The sequence below is a fragment of the Bison bison genome, unplaced genomic scaffold (assembly GCF_000754665.1).
Source record: "Bison bison bison isolate TAMUID 2011002044 unplaced genomic scaffold, Bison_UMD1.0 scf7180017862269, whole genome shotgun sequence".
Lineage (NCBI taxonomy): Eukaryota > Metazoa > Chordata > Mammalia > Artiodactyla > Bovidae > Bison > Bison bison.
Genome location: NW_011492841.1, coordinates 44,505 through 59,948, shown reverse-complemented (window position 1 = coordinate 59,948; position 15,444 = coordinate 44,505). Strand labels below are relative to the sequence as shown.

Here is a 15,444-nt window from a genome sequence, read left to right as displayed (position 1 = left end):
GGAGGCCCTAAATTCGTGAACAGGTAAGAAATGGAGGAGGCAAAGGTGAGAGTGAAGGTGACAGTCACCATGGCAACAGAGCTAGAACCTGTTGCCTTGATAAAGAAAAAACAGGAGGCGCAAAAGAACTACTGAGAATGAAAGCTAGACACAAAGACTGAACTGGAAAAGAATCTTTTCAATCCCACTTTCTATTCAATTTACATTGATTTTATGAACCCTGTTGGCTCAGATAGTAAAGAATCTGCCTGCAATGCAGAGCCCAGGTTTGATCCCTGGGTCAGGAAGGGATACCCACTCCAATATTCTTGCCTGGAGAATTCCAGACAGAGGACCCTGGTGGGCTACAGCCCATGGGGTCGTAAGAGTCAGACACAACTGAACTAACACTTTCATTTTTAATTAACTTTTAGGAGTCTGAAGTTGGGAATTACTATGTGGAGATCCACAGAAAAGCCAACCCCCCTCTCCTAATAAAGGCTAAGACTAGATTTGTCTGCAGAAGTTTAAATGTAACAGAAATCAGAAAGTATGTTAACCTCTGCCATCTCGGGGTTTATCACTGTAAGTCACTCCTTTAGGAATAATTTCAATTAGAGGTGGAGTTGTGGTATCAATCTGTTATTACTCTACAAAGAAGTAACAGGAACTGTAAAGCATACCCTAAAGAGGAAGGTGGATTTGAATGTTCAGCAAACATTTACTGAGTTATGATCATGTGCTTGGATAGGAATTGTTCTAGGAGCTGCAGAGATTAAAAAAAAATGGTAGCTGTCTTCAAAAAACTTGATATTTATAATTGTAAAAATTTTTTAGTCCTGTATTATGTCTTCCTACATATAAACCACATTTTTACTTCCAAGAAACTATGATGAAATCAAAATAAGAAATAAAAGTACCATAACACTTTCCTCCCAAATGCCCTTACAAAATTCATTTCTCTGTATTTCAGGAGCTCATTAAACAAACAAACAAAAAAAGCTTTATATACTCCAAAGTTGAAATTTAGTAATGATTAACTAAAGATGTAGAAAACTAGGTCAGACCACCAGAAGACCCCAGAATTGGACAAAAGACAGCGTAGCTCAAATTCCTTCCCTCCTCACCCTCCGAACCCCCATTCTGACTACAGTCTTTAGGATCAATAAGAAATGGTTTCTCTATAGGGTTTTCAACAATCTGAATTGTGAAGTAAGGGGGAAAGCTCCTTTAGGCACATTTTCTTTCTAATAACTTCAATTTATCTTACAGACAAGAAGAGAAACATTTTTTTGCCATTAAAAAAACTTTTTATTTTATTTTATTTTTTTTTTTACAAAGAATACCCCCAGCTGGGGTGAAAAATATATCTGGTTAAGTACAAAATATAGTTTTTCTCATACAAAAAGATATACAATTAAAAAACAAAAAATGAAACCACCTTCAGCCCACATACTTTTTCAGAAAAGGGTAGAGCGAGCTCAGAGCTCTGACACAGGACAGTGAACAAAGTGCTAAGGCGGAGAGTGACTGACCAAGTGCTAGAGGCTGCAGTGAGACAGGAGCTGTCAACAACCCTGTCTCCTAACACTGGGCAGGAGTGAGCCCTTGGGGCTTCTGTGAAGATCTGCCTTCTGGTTTCTCATGGCAACATCTGGATGCTCTCATCACAGTGTTGGGGCATTTTATCTAGGGTTCCTCCTTGGGTTTGGAGAAGTCACAGTGGGCAAGGCTGATAGCAGCAACCCTTACGTAATCAGTGTCAGAACTGCAGAATTCCGTACACTGCGACAAAGTCTCAAAAGCAGTAACACTTTTTTTTCCCTGTCATTGTGCTTACCCCTAGAGACATAGTAGACCAGTTTTAGCTTACATCTGAGAAAGGAAAACCCAAATTTGACACAAACTAAAGTGCTAAGGACATCACCTCAGAATCAATTCCAAGGAGTCACATGAAAAAAAAAAAAAATTCTCCCACATAAAAATGTTTGCCAACAGGAGAACACAGTGCAACAAGCTCTAAAAATGGCTTTTAAGACCTCTGGTGGGGCACAGTTACTACTGCCTTATGACTGATTAAAAGTACTTTCTGAACAATGAAACTTAAGAGCTCCTCCCCTTTAATTCGCATGGGAAGCTTGCTCAAAAGTCCAAACCCAATCAATTCTGAAGGGCTTTTCTTTTTCTGTAAGTGTACAAACAATGGGGAACAATGATTTTAAGAACATCCTTTTCCCAAAGTTTTGGCCATGACCATTTTTTCTTTTCACTTTCTTAGTTTGCTAAATTGGCTCTCCTCCACATGGCAGAGGTTCAAGATCTATTGTTATAACAATATCTCTATTATATAATCCCCTCCATTCAACCGTGGGAACACCATTCCAGGATGCCATTTCTACCCCTTACTCAAAACTACTGAAAATGCCTCAATTTTCAAAGAGATTCAAGAAAATGGGATGGGCCTTAGTTTTTTTTCTAATGTGTTTTTAAACCCATCTAGCAAAAAACTCTGTATCACATCATCTCGCTGGCTGAGGACAAGTGCGCACCCTTTAAGGCCCAGGAGATTGCCTGCTGATCACCTCCCACACTGGAGAGTCAAGAGGCTGGGGTGGACCTGTACCCCACTGTGGAGACCGTTGAGTCTCTAAAAAATTAAAGAGTCCAGGAAGAGAGATGAAGAGAAACAGGTAGGTACAACTGCTTCTTTTCTTCCACATGCTCACTGCACATTGTTGTTCAGGACGGAGGGATCAACCTGGGAGGAAGAAAAGAAAAAGAGTATTTTAGCTTGCGTAAGAAAAAACACAACAATCCAGTCCGGAAATCCTGAGAAGTTAACTTCCTATAAAAGGCTTAGGACAAATGTAGTGGTAAATGACAATTCTCACCTCAGAATAAGTAGGTGGTGGCATGAACCTGAACTCAGGAGCATACATAAAAATAGGGCTGTCTTGAGAACCATCTGTGTCCTCTAGCAGAGGAGTAGTGGGGCTCTCCAACCGGTGATCTTCAGCAATGCTATCCATATAGCAAGGAGGAGCTAGAGAGATAAAGCATGGAGACAATAAGAAGCCCAGCCAAGAAAAGCCAAACCACAATTTTACAAACCCACCCAGGCCAGAGGGGAAAAAAATATCATGTGTCTGGCTCACCTTCTAGGGTATCTGGGATGTTAAGGTCTACCCAACTCATCTCAGAGCTGGTTTGGCTGGCCATGCTGGACGTCCGGCTGCTGAGGCCTGACCTGCTGCCAATAACCAGGGGCAGGTCAAGAATGACTTTCTTGGAGCCAGGGACGCTAACGTAGATCTAGAAAGGAAGACATCAGTTTGTTAGGCTAGAAACCTGGAGAAACACCACTATCGTTTTGACAAATGAACAATTTCTCTCTCCAACCCCACCCATCCACTCACCAGTAAGAAGTATTCAACTCGCAGGATATCGCAGCCCAAGATAGAAGGCCTGATTTTCTGCACCCGAAGGCTCTTGCCACGCCATGATGCACAGGTTCCGGAGATAATATGATTGCCTCTGACTGATGACAACTTCTGCGTCAGCACCTTGGTTTGGCCATTGGCAAGATAAGTGTGGCGGGCTACAATGGCAGCTTTGGGGATCACGATGCGGGAACACGTATTTTCAAAATCAGCATGGATGTTAATCTCATCACCTGGCAATGAGAAAGATGAAAACTGATGCTCAGTGCAGTCCATGACTTTTAATCTGTTCCTGGCTCCTGCCCTTACTCCCAAACCCACAGTTCCTGTTTTAAGAGTCTCTCATTTTAAGCACTAGATTTTTACCTTCACAGAATCCTTTTCTGTCAATTCGTGCAGAGACAGACACCCGCCCATCAGGTATGAACATGCAGGAAACTTTCTTCTCCTTTTTAGCTGACACAGGTTCCTATGTAGAATGAAGTGGAAAAAGACGTTTTAAGAATCTCTAGAGATCCTTTCTCTGCTTCTCTTTCCACTGCTTAAAGTAGGTGGTTTTCTCTCCCACCTTGATGACTTAAGGACTTGATTCCCTGACAGGCTTCACTTTAATGCCCTAAAAACCTAACTACTTATCTCTGAAACCCAGAAGAATAAACTCTTAAAATGAATCTCACCAGTAAATCAGGAGTATTGACATCCACTAGATCCATCACTTCAAAGTTTCTCTTTGTCTCTTGAGTTGGCTGGCTGGGACGATCAAGAAAAGCTTTCACCCAGTAGTCCACACACCCATATTTTCCTTTGAAAGATGTTCCCAGAGGCCTTTATCAAGAAAAAGGAAACAATTTAAAAATGCTCTCCAAGAAGAGTAACTGATCAAAAGAGGGGAAGATTTTTACAGACAGATAAGATCACAGATGCATTTAATTCATAACCTACCCCTGAGGAAGCTCAAAGCCGAACTTGTATTCATATTTGTTTCCAGGTCTCAAAATCACCATTTCATTCTCACCTGAAGGGAGAGAAAAAGAAGCTTCTAGGTCTCTTGTTACACTTAAAATCCATCTGTGCAATAAGGAATTCTTGGGCAGCGTGCAAGAGTAATGCAGAACCCCTTATGTTCTTAAATGAGATACTGATGCATTCGCTGAGCAAAAAGTTGCAAAGCCCTGCAGTGCTGAAGGGCTCAACCTATCAACATCTCAAACAAGAAGCAAAGAACAAGCAATTTATTAAGACATAAAAACCTTTCAATAACTAAGTAAACATTTCTCAGGATCACCCGCAGAACACAGCACCCTGAGAAGTTGCACGAATCACCCTTTTTTGGGGGTGGGGTGGGGGTTTGCAAGTTAAAGCTAAAAAAGATAAAGAAGCCACACAAAATTCAAACCCCACAACCCGAGCAACTTAGGATCTACAGTGTGGGCTTTATCCGTATCAATTCTCTTCTTGAATCCGCTTTCAACCTCCAGCAAACAGTTGGGTCACTTACCAGCTGGTTGGTCGTCCAGGAGAAGCGTGTCTTCGTAGCGTAAGTAGTCCAACGTCTGCTTGCACTGCTGGGATCCCTGCATCCACAGGACTTTGGCCACTCCACAAGCCAGGATCCTGACAGCTTTGACTCGAGTGACTTCACACACTTCCACTATCACCCGGCCAGCCACCTTCTCCCCACTGCCGTACACCTTTTCGGGGTCGTTAAAGACTACCTCGAAAGACTTGATCTTCTTGAACATCACCATGTTGGGCTGGATTTGCTTAACAGTTAAAAGTGAGGACAAAACAAAACTCTCAAAGGACCCTTTGCTGTAAGTTAAAACTTTTTCACTTCTCAATTCTCTACTAAATTTTCAAAAACACGTCCACCTAAAAATGTAAGTCGCGAGTTATATCAAGAGATTGCAAGAGAAAAATAAGCTCTTTCTTTCTAACAGCTGGAGGAAAGCTCCGGCTCTCGGCGGGCAGGCTTAAAGCGTTCCACCTCAGAAGACGAAACGATAGTTTGCAACTGAGAGCCGGAAACTGCTTTATATAGTAGCCCGGCAGGCAGGTCCACGCGAGCGCTGGCCTGGAGGCTCGTGCTCCCCTCGTGCACAGCTCTCCCATTGGCTGCCCGCTCCTTGTTTACCAGGAGCCCTACCAATCAGCGAGGTCGCAGCAGCGCGTGGACACAGTGTGCTCCTGGCGGGGAAAATGGTTGTTGTGCTTCGCTGCGGGGCTGGGAGGAGGGGGCGGAGGGGCTATGGGGCGGCTTCCCATGTGCTCAAGCAAGGAATGCTTCGCTGACCCCAAAATCTATCCGAGGCCAGTGGTCTTAGAAGGGCGGGTGCGGATGCTTTTGGAGTGGGAGCTATATTTTGAGGTAAAAAGAAAATGTGCTTATGATGGAATTTCGTGCCTAACCTCAGCCAATGTAATTAATTTAGAGGCGACTGTTTATTCCCGGCTCACAAATCGCAAGTCGTGTGAAAAACAATCCCAGAGCTCCAAGAATACTTTAGGATGGGGCGGAGGACAGGGAGTGCAGTCGTTACTGTTGAGGAAGATCCTCTTTGTCCTTCTCTTGCCCCGCATCTCTCAAAAATCAACAAACAACCCCCTCCTTCTCCCCGCTCCCCCCATAAAAAAATCCCGGCTGTGTGGGAAGGAAAAGAGAACTTGTCACAAAATTTTAACCACTCTTCAGCGGCCACAGCAAAGCGAATATGTGGGACTGATTGGCCATCCCCCACTCCCTTTCTAGGCCCCTGAGCTGGAGGCTGGGGGCTCCGGTCCGTGTGCCTCTGCCCCTGCGTCCTCCACTCGGTTCTCTCTGTTCTCTGGACCGGTACAGTACGGGCGTGTCCACATCCTGCCGCTTATCCCGTCATCTCTTCAGTCCCTGATCTGCAGAGTTAGGGAACACTTTATGTTCTCCCAGTTACCTCATTATCTCTTCGTTAAAGTGTGTTCTTTGGGCTCTGAGTATCTCACTCCCTGCTTCTCCAGGAAAGTAACTAAAAAAAAAAAAAAAAGCTTCACTCTAGTCATCTCTTCCCTGAGTTATTTTAACTCTCTTGTCTTCGTCCCCTTTCCAACTTACTAAATCAGAGGTACACCTCTAAATCTGCTGCCCACACTCCTCACAGCCTTCAAGTTAGTTAAAAGGAAAGTTGTCATTCGTCAGAGGGAAAGTGCCAGGGAAAGATGGCCGTGTTTCTGTTTGAAGGAACCATTCTGCAGTCTTTGAAAAGTTTTTCCCCCTAAACTGTTTAGAAATAGGTAAGGAAGGGAAGAAAAGACAGAAGGATCGTTAGCACACTGTATGTTCAAGCTAAAAGAAACCCTGACTCTTCATCCTGTGTTATTTGGCTCTCTGTCAGATGGGTTTTTCCCTAGCTGGCCGTGAGGTGCCTTAGGAGCTGACTCCTGAGAAATTTTTCAGAGATGCAGTAAGAAAGACTTGTGTGCACAGATACAGGAATTCTTCTCTCTTTTCTTTGATTCCTGAGTTCCTCCCCATGGGTTGGAGAATCAGGAGATGATTACCTCATTTCTTGTGCTAGAAAGAGGAAGACAGTGTTCCCAAGATTGAGATGGGGAAGTAAACAAGAAGCATTAGAATATATAGAGATCCTACCCTCTTAGCAAGAAGATGGCTATTCACTGCTGTGAAGGATCCTTCTTACTTGCTCTTGCACACCCTAACTGGGTTGACACCCTAAGGCTAACAAGTTACAACCCAACTGCACTACTAAGCAAGCTCAAGAATCAGGCATCAAGACTACTGGAAAACACACACCCACAGGACCAACCCCCAGAACAAAAAGGGGAACAGAACATGTTGATCCTTAGGGTGTGTGGGTTTGAGGCGGCACCCTGTTTAAGAAAGTTAACCAATAAGGCCTGAGTTGTTTTTAGCTGGTCGACAATATTGGTTGAAGTAGGTAGAGTAGGAAAGGTGAGACTCTCACTAAAGTAATTTTAAAATGTTTAATTATAACTTCTGAGAGAGTTTTTAGGTTGATAGATATGGAAGTGTATGTAAATCTGAAACACCAAAATGTTGACAAATAAATACATACATAATGACAATATTATAAAACAGTGTGTGATGTGTAACTGCATAAATGTTGAGGGGCAGGAGGGGAGGAGAGGTGAGTGTGACAGACCAGAGTGGTATATATTTGGAACATCTTAGAGAAAGGGAAATGCCAGTATTTACTTGGGCACAGCTATGGAGTACTGACTTGCTTTTTTAAAAAAAAATCTTAATACCATTCTCTTTTGCTTTAAGTCCCTCTCTTGGGCTCCAGTTTCTTCTTTCCCGTTTTGCAAAACTTGGTGCAGACCACTTGTTTGCGCTGTTTTGTGCCTAGGTTCCCTTAAATGCCAGAAACCGATTTCACTTTGGCAGTTGCTGCCTACCAGGCCTGTAGCCAAGACATGTTCTGAAATGGAGTTGTCCTGGACAGAGTTGTTTACAACCTTTCACCTTATAACCTGGTATTCTGATAAAAACGTGCCTTCTGATTCTTTTTCTCAGTTCCTGTGCCAAAGAAGAAAAAAAGTTTACAAACTTCTGTCCTGAAAACAGAGTACAAACATTTGTGGGGTGCAAGGGAGGAAAACAGCAGGTCCAGTAAGGAACAGCAAAGGAGGGCTAAATCCAAGAGTTTTGCAGATTAGATCATCTTTACCTGTTCCTTCCCCACCCTCTTCAATCCCAGTATCAATAGGAAACCAAGCAGTGATTGTTGTTTGCTTTACAGGAGGTGGTTGAGCAAAGCCAAAGCTTCTAGTGAGAGAAGTGCCCTCTACTCTCAGTTCCAATCAAATACAAGGAGCTGGTTGCATTTCTCTTTTCGTTAACTTATGCTCTGATAAACATTTAGGACTCTAAAGACTCAAGGCCCCCTTTTTTGTCCTTTTAATCACTACTTTCATTTCCACTCTGAAAATTTCCCTTTTACTCTTATCCTTCCCATTTTCCTGTAGGGAATATTAATTTAGAGACAAATAAAGGTTTAAAAGAGAGTGTGGCATTTGAGGCTGATCAACTTTAGGTATTCCTCCAAGTCACTGAGCACCTGTAAGAGACCAGATCATTTACATAATTATCTCAGTAATATTTTATTTATAGATTCATCGTCACCTTGTTCTAGAAGGATTTAAGGTTAGATTATTTCATTTAATTCTCACAATAACTCTGTGACTCAGGGTTAAGTCAGGCTCAGAGGGTTGAGTAATTTGCCTGCAGTCACCGATTTGTAAGTAGAGCAAATCTTGAACCCAGGTCTGTCTGATCCAAAGTAGGTACTCTTGGGGACTTCCTTGGCAGCCCAGCCATTAAGTCTCCCTTCTTCCACTGCAGGGGGTGTGGGTTTAGACTCTGGTCAGGGACTAAGATGCCTTGAGTCTGGTGCGGCCAAAATAAATAAATTAACTAGGTACTCTTTCTAATGTGTTGTCCTGCTTCTCAGTGCTTTAACACATTGGTTCTTGTTTGATCTTCACTGTAAAGGGTTTAGGATAAGACTCATAAAATATTAAAGTTAAAGGGGACTCTACCAGTCATTTTTTTTTTAAAGAGAGGTACTTCCATAAAATATTAAAGGGGACTCTACCAGTCATTTTTTTTTTTTTTAAGAGAGATACTTCCTTATTTTAGTTAAGTAGACTTGCTCTTGGAGAAGGAAATGGCAACCCACTCCAGTGTTCTTGCCTGGAGAATTCCAGCGACAGGGGAGCCTGGTGGGCTGCCGTCTATGGGGTCACACAGAGTTGGACACGACTGAAGTGACTTAGCAGCAGCAGCAGACTTTCTCTAGGACGTATAGCTAGTAACTGGTGGAGCCACTCTCCAAAGTCAGGATCCTTAATACTTAATCTAGAGTCCTGTCTCTAGTTTGTTTTCTGAAGATTCTTGTTTCTCAGTTTAATTTTAATTATTAAAAAAAAAAAAAACAAACTTCATTTGAACAGATTGCTGGTTGCCTGGGGTAGGGAGTAGGTGAAATGGGTGAAGGGAGTCAAAAGGTATAAACTTAACAGTCATAAAATAAATGTCATAGAGATGTAATGCACAGCATGGTGATTATAGTTAATAATACTATATTGCCTATGTGAAAGTTGCTAAGAGAGTAGATCTTAAAAGTTCTCATCACGAGAAAAAAATCCTGTAATTATATATCATGACAGATGTTAACTAGGCTTATTGTGGTGATCATTTTGCAACATATCTAAATGTCAATCATTAGATTGTACACTTGAAACTAATATAGTGTTGTATGTCAATCATACCTCAATTTAAAAAACACTCATCTTGGGGCTTCCCTGGTGGTTCAGTGGGAAAGAATCAGCCTGCCAATGCTATAGACATGAGTTTGATCCCTGATCTGAGAAGATCCCACATGCTTTTCAGCAACTAAGCCTGTGGGCCACTGTTGAGCCTGTGTGCTAGAGCCCAGGAGCAGCAACTACTGAAGTCTGTATTCTGCAACAAAAGAAGCCACTCCAATAAGAAGTCTGAGCACTGCAACTAGCAAGTAGCCCCAACCTGCCTCGACTAAAGATAAGCCCCAGCAGTTTAGAAGACCCAGAACAGCCATTTAAAAAAAAAGAAACCATCTCATCTTGAAGTCCGTATTTTCTGTTTATTGGTGTCTCTATTTTTCTACCATGTTGAGGAAGGAATGAAGATCTGAGAGTTGTCCAACTTCAGGGAAAGATGGAGAGAGGAGGTGAATTAATTTGTTCAAAACTACTGCATACACCTTTAAGATATTTCTTAAGGTAGCCTTATGATATAAAAGAATTTTTTCCCTTTTCGTGCTATCACCCATGTTTTCTTTCGTTTACTGTCAAATTTCTTAAGAGAGTAACTTATACCAGCTTTATCTGTTGGCTAAATTTGTCCCTTTGTAGCCTGGCTTCTTCTGTCCCTGAAATGGTTTTCTTTAAGTTTCCAGAGGAAACCAGGGTGATTTTTTAGGCCATATTCCCCTTGACTTCTATATAATTTGAAAACTGCCATCTTTGTAAATTTAAATGTTCTTTTGGGCTTTATCCTTTTCTCCCTTGTCAGCAGTTCCTTTTTTCTCTGTCCCACTGAAAGCTTTTCTGCTTGGCTCTCTCCTTTTCTGTCTTCAGGATTTTCTCTTCAGTTTGCCCATCTGTACATCATTCATGGAAACCTCTAGCCTGTCTTGAAAGTTCTAGTTGGCATCTCAAACTCAACTTGTCTAGTATGGAATTCATAATCTTCCCCCTGTGCTGAAATTCACTTCTTACTCTTGTTTCTTTTAATGGGACCATTGTATGTTCCCCTAGATATCAAGGCATAAAATCTAAAAACTGTCTTCAATTCCTTCCTTTCTGACATTCCTCACATTCAGTCAATTGCCGAATTCTGAAGAGGCCATCATTCCATTGTTTTTCTAGAAGCTGTTATTTCTTACTCTACTGCCATCACTCTGATTCATACCCTTGTTATTAATACTTTTGCATTAATTATTTTTGATAGTTTTAAACTGATCTTTCTGCTGTAATCCATAAACCTCAACTAGATTAATCTTATACAGTTGTGTTCCTATCTGTTCTGTGATGCTCCCAAACCCTCTGCTTACTGAATCAAATTAAAATACTTCAACCTAGTATTTAAAGCCTTCACAAAGTGACCTCAACTAAACTTTCCAGTCTCATTTCCCACTACTTCCTCAGAAATTTACTCTACTCCTCAGCCAAACCCAAGTACACTGTGTTCCCCTAATATATCCTTCTCTGCATTTGCTTATACTTTTCTCTCTACCTGGAATGCCTGACTTTCCTCCCCATCTCTACTTTTTAAAATCCTACCCACTCTTCAGTAGACAGCCAAATAACTTTTCCTCTATGAAACCTTTCCTGATTCCCAAATCCCCTTATCTCTCACCTTATAACCAAATAGAATTCCATTCTCTTTGAATACTCCATTCCATATTTTTAAAATATTTCTCATATGGAACTTACATGTAAAGTTTCTTTTCTGTCCTATGGAATGAATTCCTAGACAGCAGGATCTGTGTCCTTTTAAATATTTTTATTCTTCATAGCATCTAGAAGAGTACATTTCATAGAGAAAATATGTTATTAAATATAAATTGAATTGATAGATTGGGATATGTCTGTGCAATAGAATATGCCACTAATTCAGAACCTAGTGCTGTTTCTTATCAACAATAAGAAACCTAATCTCGGTTCCTTCTGCTACACTTGAACATAACCAGTCCCTTTTCCTCAAAGCCTATGGCCCAGTTACGTATAGAGCAAGGATAGTGAGGCGGTGAGAGGTGATGGTTTGTTTTCCTGTGAGGGAAAGTTGGACTGTACTGATGTTTATAAATATGAGGGAGATGGGACATTTTGTGCTTAACCCAACTTCCCTTTTTCTGAGAAGTTCTTTCTTACACAATTCTGTAATCCAGTTGGCTCAGCCCTGCCACCCAGTGGATAAGGTACTATCGAGCTCCTCTGCTTCACTGACTATGCTAAAGTCTTTGACTGTGTATGGATCATGACAAACTGTAGAATTCTTTTTTTTTTTTTTTGGCCTTGCTGTGTGGCATGTAGGATCTTAGTTCCCTGACCAGGGATTGAACCTGCATCCCTTGCATTGGAAGCACAGAGTCTTAACCACTTCACTGCCAGGGAAGTCCCACAAACTGTAGAATTTTTAAAGAGATAGGAATACCAGACCAGCTTACCTGCCTCCTGAGAAACCTGTATGCAGGTCAAGAAGCAACAGTTAAAACCAGACATGGAACAACGGACTGGTTCCAAATTGGGAAAGGAGTACGTCAAGGCTGTATATTGTCATCCTGGTTATTTAATCTTATACGCGGAGAACCTCATGAGAAATCCCGGGCTGGATGAAGCACAAGCCAGAATCAAGATTGCTGGGAGAAATATCAACAACCTCAGATATGCAAATGACACCACCTTATGGCAGAAAGCAGAAGGAACTAAAGAGCCTCTTGAGGAAGGTGAAAGAGGTGAGTGAAAAAGCTGTCTTAAAATTCAGCATTCAAAAAACTAGGATCATGGTATGTGGTCCCATCACTTCATGGCAAATAGATGGGGAAACGGTGGAAACAGTGACAGACTATTTTCTTGGGCTCCAGAATCACTGCAGATGGTGACTGCAGCCATAAATTTAAAAGAGGCTTGCTCCTTGGAAGCAAAGCTATGACAAACCTAGGCGGCATAGAATTGAAATGATGCTTTTGAACTGTGGTGCTGGAGAAGACTCTTGAGAGTCCCTTGGACTACAAGGAGATCAAACCAGTCAATCCTAAAGGAAATGAATCCTGAATATTCATTGGAAGGACTCATGCTGAAGCTCCAATACTTTGGCTACCTGATGCAAAGAGCTGACTTATTAGAAAAGACCCTGATGCTGGGAAAAATTGAAGGCAGGAGGAGGAGGGGACGACAGAGGACAAGGTGGTTGGATGGCATCACTGACTCAGTGACATGAGATTGAGCAAACTCTGGGAGATGGCAAAGGACAGGGAAGCCTGGTGCTGTAGTCCATGGGGTCTCAAAGAGTTGGACACCACTGAGCGAACTGAACAACAACAACAAAATCGAGATCCTTAGTCCACACAGAAGCGTTTCTGAGACCAGAAACTTGACCAGACGGCTCCCCTGAGTGAGGAAGATGATTTTTTGATTTCGAGAAGAAGGAGCAGAGGAAGGTGTTTATGACTGAAAGGAAGGGATTACATATTAAAACAGTTTGCTGCTTTTCATCCATTTCAGAGAACTTTCTGTGTTAATGCATTTTAAAGCGTACATAGAGCTAAATATACATGTGCGTTATAAAGCAGTTACACAAACATTTGATTCTCACCAGATAGGCAGATATTTTTGCAGAAAGGAATATTGCAATATAGAGAACTCAAGAGGCTTGCTTAATTCACAGAACTAGGATGAAATTCATCTAATTTATGGTTTGAAAATCTTGCCACTAGCACATCTCTGATCCTTTAAAAAAAAAAAGTCACCTCCTTTGTAAAGATTTCTCTGATTTCTACAAGCAGATTTGTCACTTTCTTTGTATTCTCAATAGCATATTGGATGTATTTCTCTATATTATAAATGTTAATCATATATCTGTTTATTTGTTCCTCCCTACTAAACTGAGTTCCCCTAAGATAGGAGCCATGTTGTCTTATGGCCTGGCATAGTTTAGGTGTTCCAAAAATTCTAAATAAGGGTCAAAGTCAATCCATAGGATTATTTTAGCCTGATCAGCTAATATGACACATATTTAGCCCATCCCATTGCCCATCCTTCTGGTTTTGGTTTCTTCTCCAGCACTGATGGTATTCTCCCTGTAGGCTTGGTGGTGGTAGATGCAGGGCAGTGACCTCCATTAAGAGAAAATTAAACCTTGGCAGAACATTTTCAGTTTCAGGCACTATACTTTCAGCAAAGGACTTTTTGATTCTTTGCCGGAGTGAGGTGGGGTTGGAAGGCAGGATGAAAGACTGATTAATTTTTTTAAAAATTCAACTGAACTAGTTCCTCATAGGTAGAAGTAGAAGAGTGCTGTATCAAAGACCGATCACACAGTTTTTATTGGGCCTTTGTTGCTGTGCAAGGGCTTTCTCTAGTTGTGGAAAGCAGGGACCACTCTTCATTGAAGTGCACAGGCTTCTCATTACCTTGGTTTCTCTTGTTTTAGAGCACGGCGTCTAGGCATATGGGCTTCAGTTGTTGTGGCTTGTGGGCTCTACAGTGCAGACCCACAGGCTTAGTTGCTCTGAGGCTTGTGGAGTCTTCCCAGACCAGGGATGGAACTTGTGTCCCCTGCATTGGCAGGTGGATTCTTATCTGCTATACCACCAGGGAAGTCCACAAAACCCTTGATATTCAAAAGATTGGTTCTTTTGGAACCAGTAGCAAAGAATGATTCCACAGTAACCCTGCAGTAGAGGCAGAATCCAATTATATTTCTTGATTTCTCTTTCACTTTCTCAAAGCCCACCCTCCAAGCACACACAGATTATATCTCAGGAAACACATGTGACTTATTTCTTCCTAATAACTATTAGGAGGATGATGAATAATTTGGTTTGGGAGTAGGCAGAAAAACTGAGGAAGGCCTATTATTTTCTAATGTTCTGTCTTCCTTCCTTTCCTTAGTGCTGCTGCAGTTTCTTGGCACTGATTTGGAGAACCTGCAATTACTGGACCATGGAAATTATCTCTGCTTCCTTGAGAAGAAATGTGGGAAGGAACTTGCCATGAAGTATACAAGATAAGGTGAAGTGGGTAGGAAGGGGGTTGGGTGGGTTTGAAAAATGATGGAGGTGTCCACAAGTATAAGAAGTTAAGGGGAAATACTCAGGACTGGCCAAGGTAGAAATGCAGTCTCTTTTTTAAAATCAAAATAATGTAATATAACTTAGTCAAAAATCCCATAATTTTAATTCTTACACAAAAAAGCAGCGGTTCTCAGTTCACTCTAATTATTTTTCTTTCAATTATTTCAACTTTTTCATCTGGTATTTACTTCATATTTCTTTTTTATGAATTAATTAATTAATAATTGATTTTTTAATTTTGGCTGTGCTGGATCTTCGTTGCTGCAGGGCTTTCTCTAGCTGCATTGCACCGACTTCTTGGTGCAGTGGCTTCTCTTGTTGTGGAGCACAGGCTCTAGGTGCACAGGTTTCAGTAGTTGGGGTGCACAGGCTTAGTTGTTGCTTGGCATGTGGGATCTTCCCAGACCAGAGGTCGAACCAGTGTCCGCTGCATTGCAAGGCAGATTCTTAACCACTGGACCACTAGGGAAGCCTCTCATATTTCTAAACTATATATTTCTTCTTTTATTTCTTAATTTATAAATAATTGACATGAATTTTAGCAAACTCTGGGAGAGAGTGAAGGACAGGGAAGCTTGGCGTGCTGCAGTCCACGGGGTCAGTCGCTCAGTCATGTCCAACTCTTTGCGACCCTTGGTCTGTAGCCCCCAGGCTCCTCTGTCCATAGG

At 41.7% G+C, this 15,444-nt stretch overlaps 1 protein-coding gene across 1 annotated transcript; it reads right to left on the bottom strand.

Annotated features, from left to right (window-relative positions):
* Positions 1-1,266: 1,266 nt before the first annotated feature.
* On the bottom strand, positions 1,267-5,439 carry TXNIP (thioredoxin interacting protein). The gene is made up of 8 exons (XM_010832774.1): positions 4,918-5,439; positions 4,362-4,434; positions 4,097-4,244; positions 3,786-3,888; positions 3,396-3,652; positions 3,135-3,291; positions 2,871-3,022; positions 1,267-2,737 (listed from the first exon to the last, which is right to left on the bottom strand). The coding sequence occupies exons 1-8, from the start codon at positions 5,165-5,167 to the stop codon at positions 2,702-2,704; spliced, it is 1,176 nt and encodes a 391-aa protein (XP_010831076.1). The 5' UTR covers positions 5,168-5,439; the 3' UTR covers positions 1,267-2,701.
* Between the last annotated feature and the right edge of the window lie 10,005 nt (positions 5,440-15,444).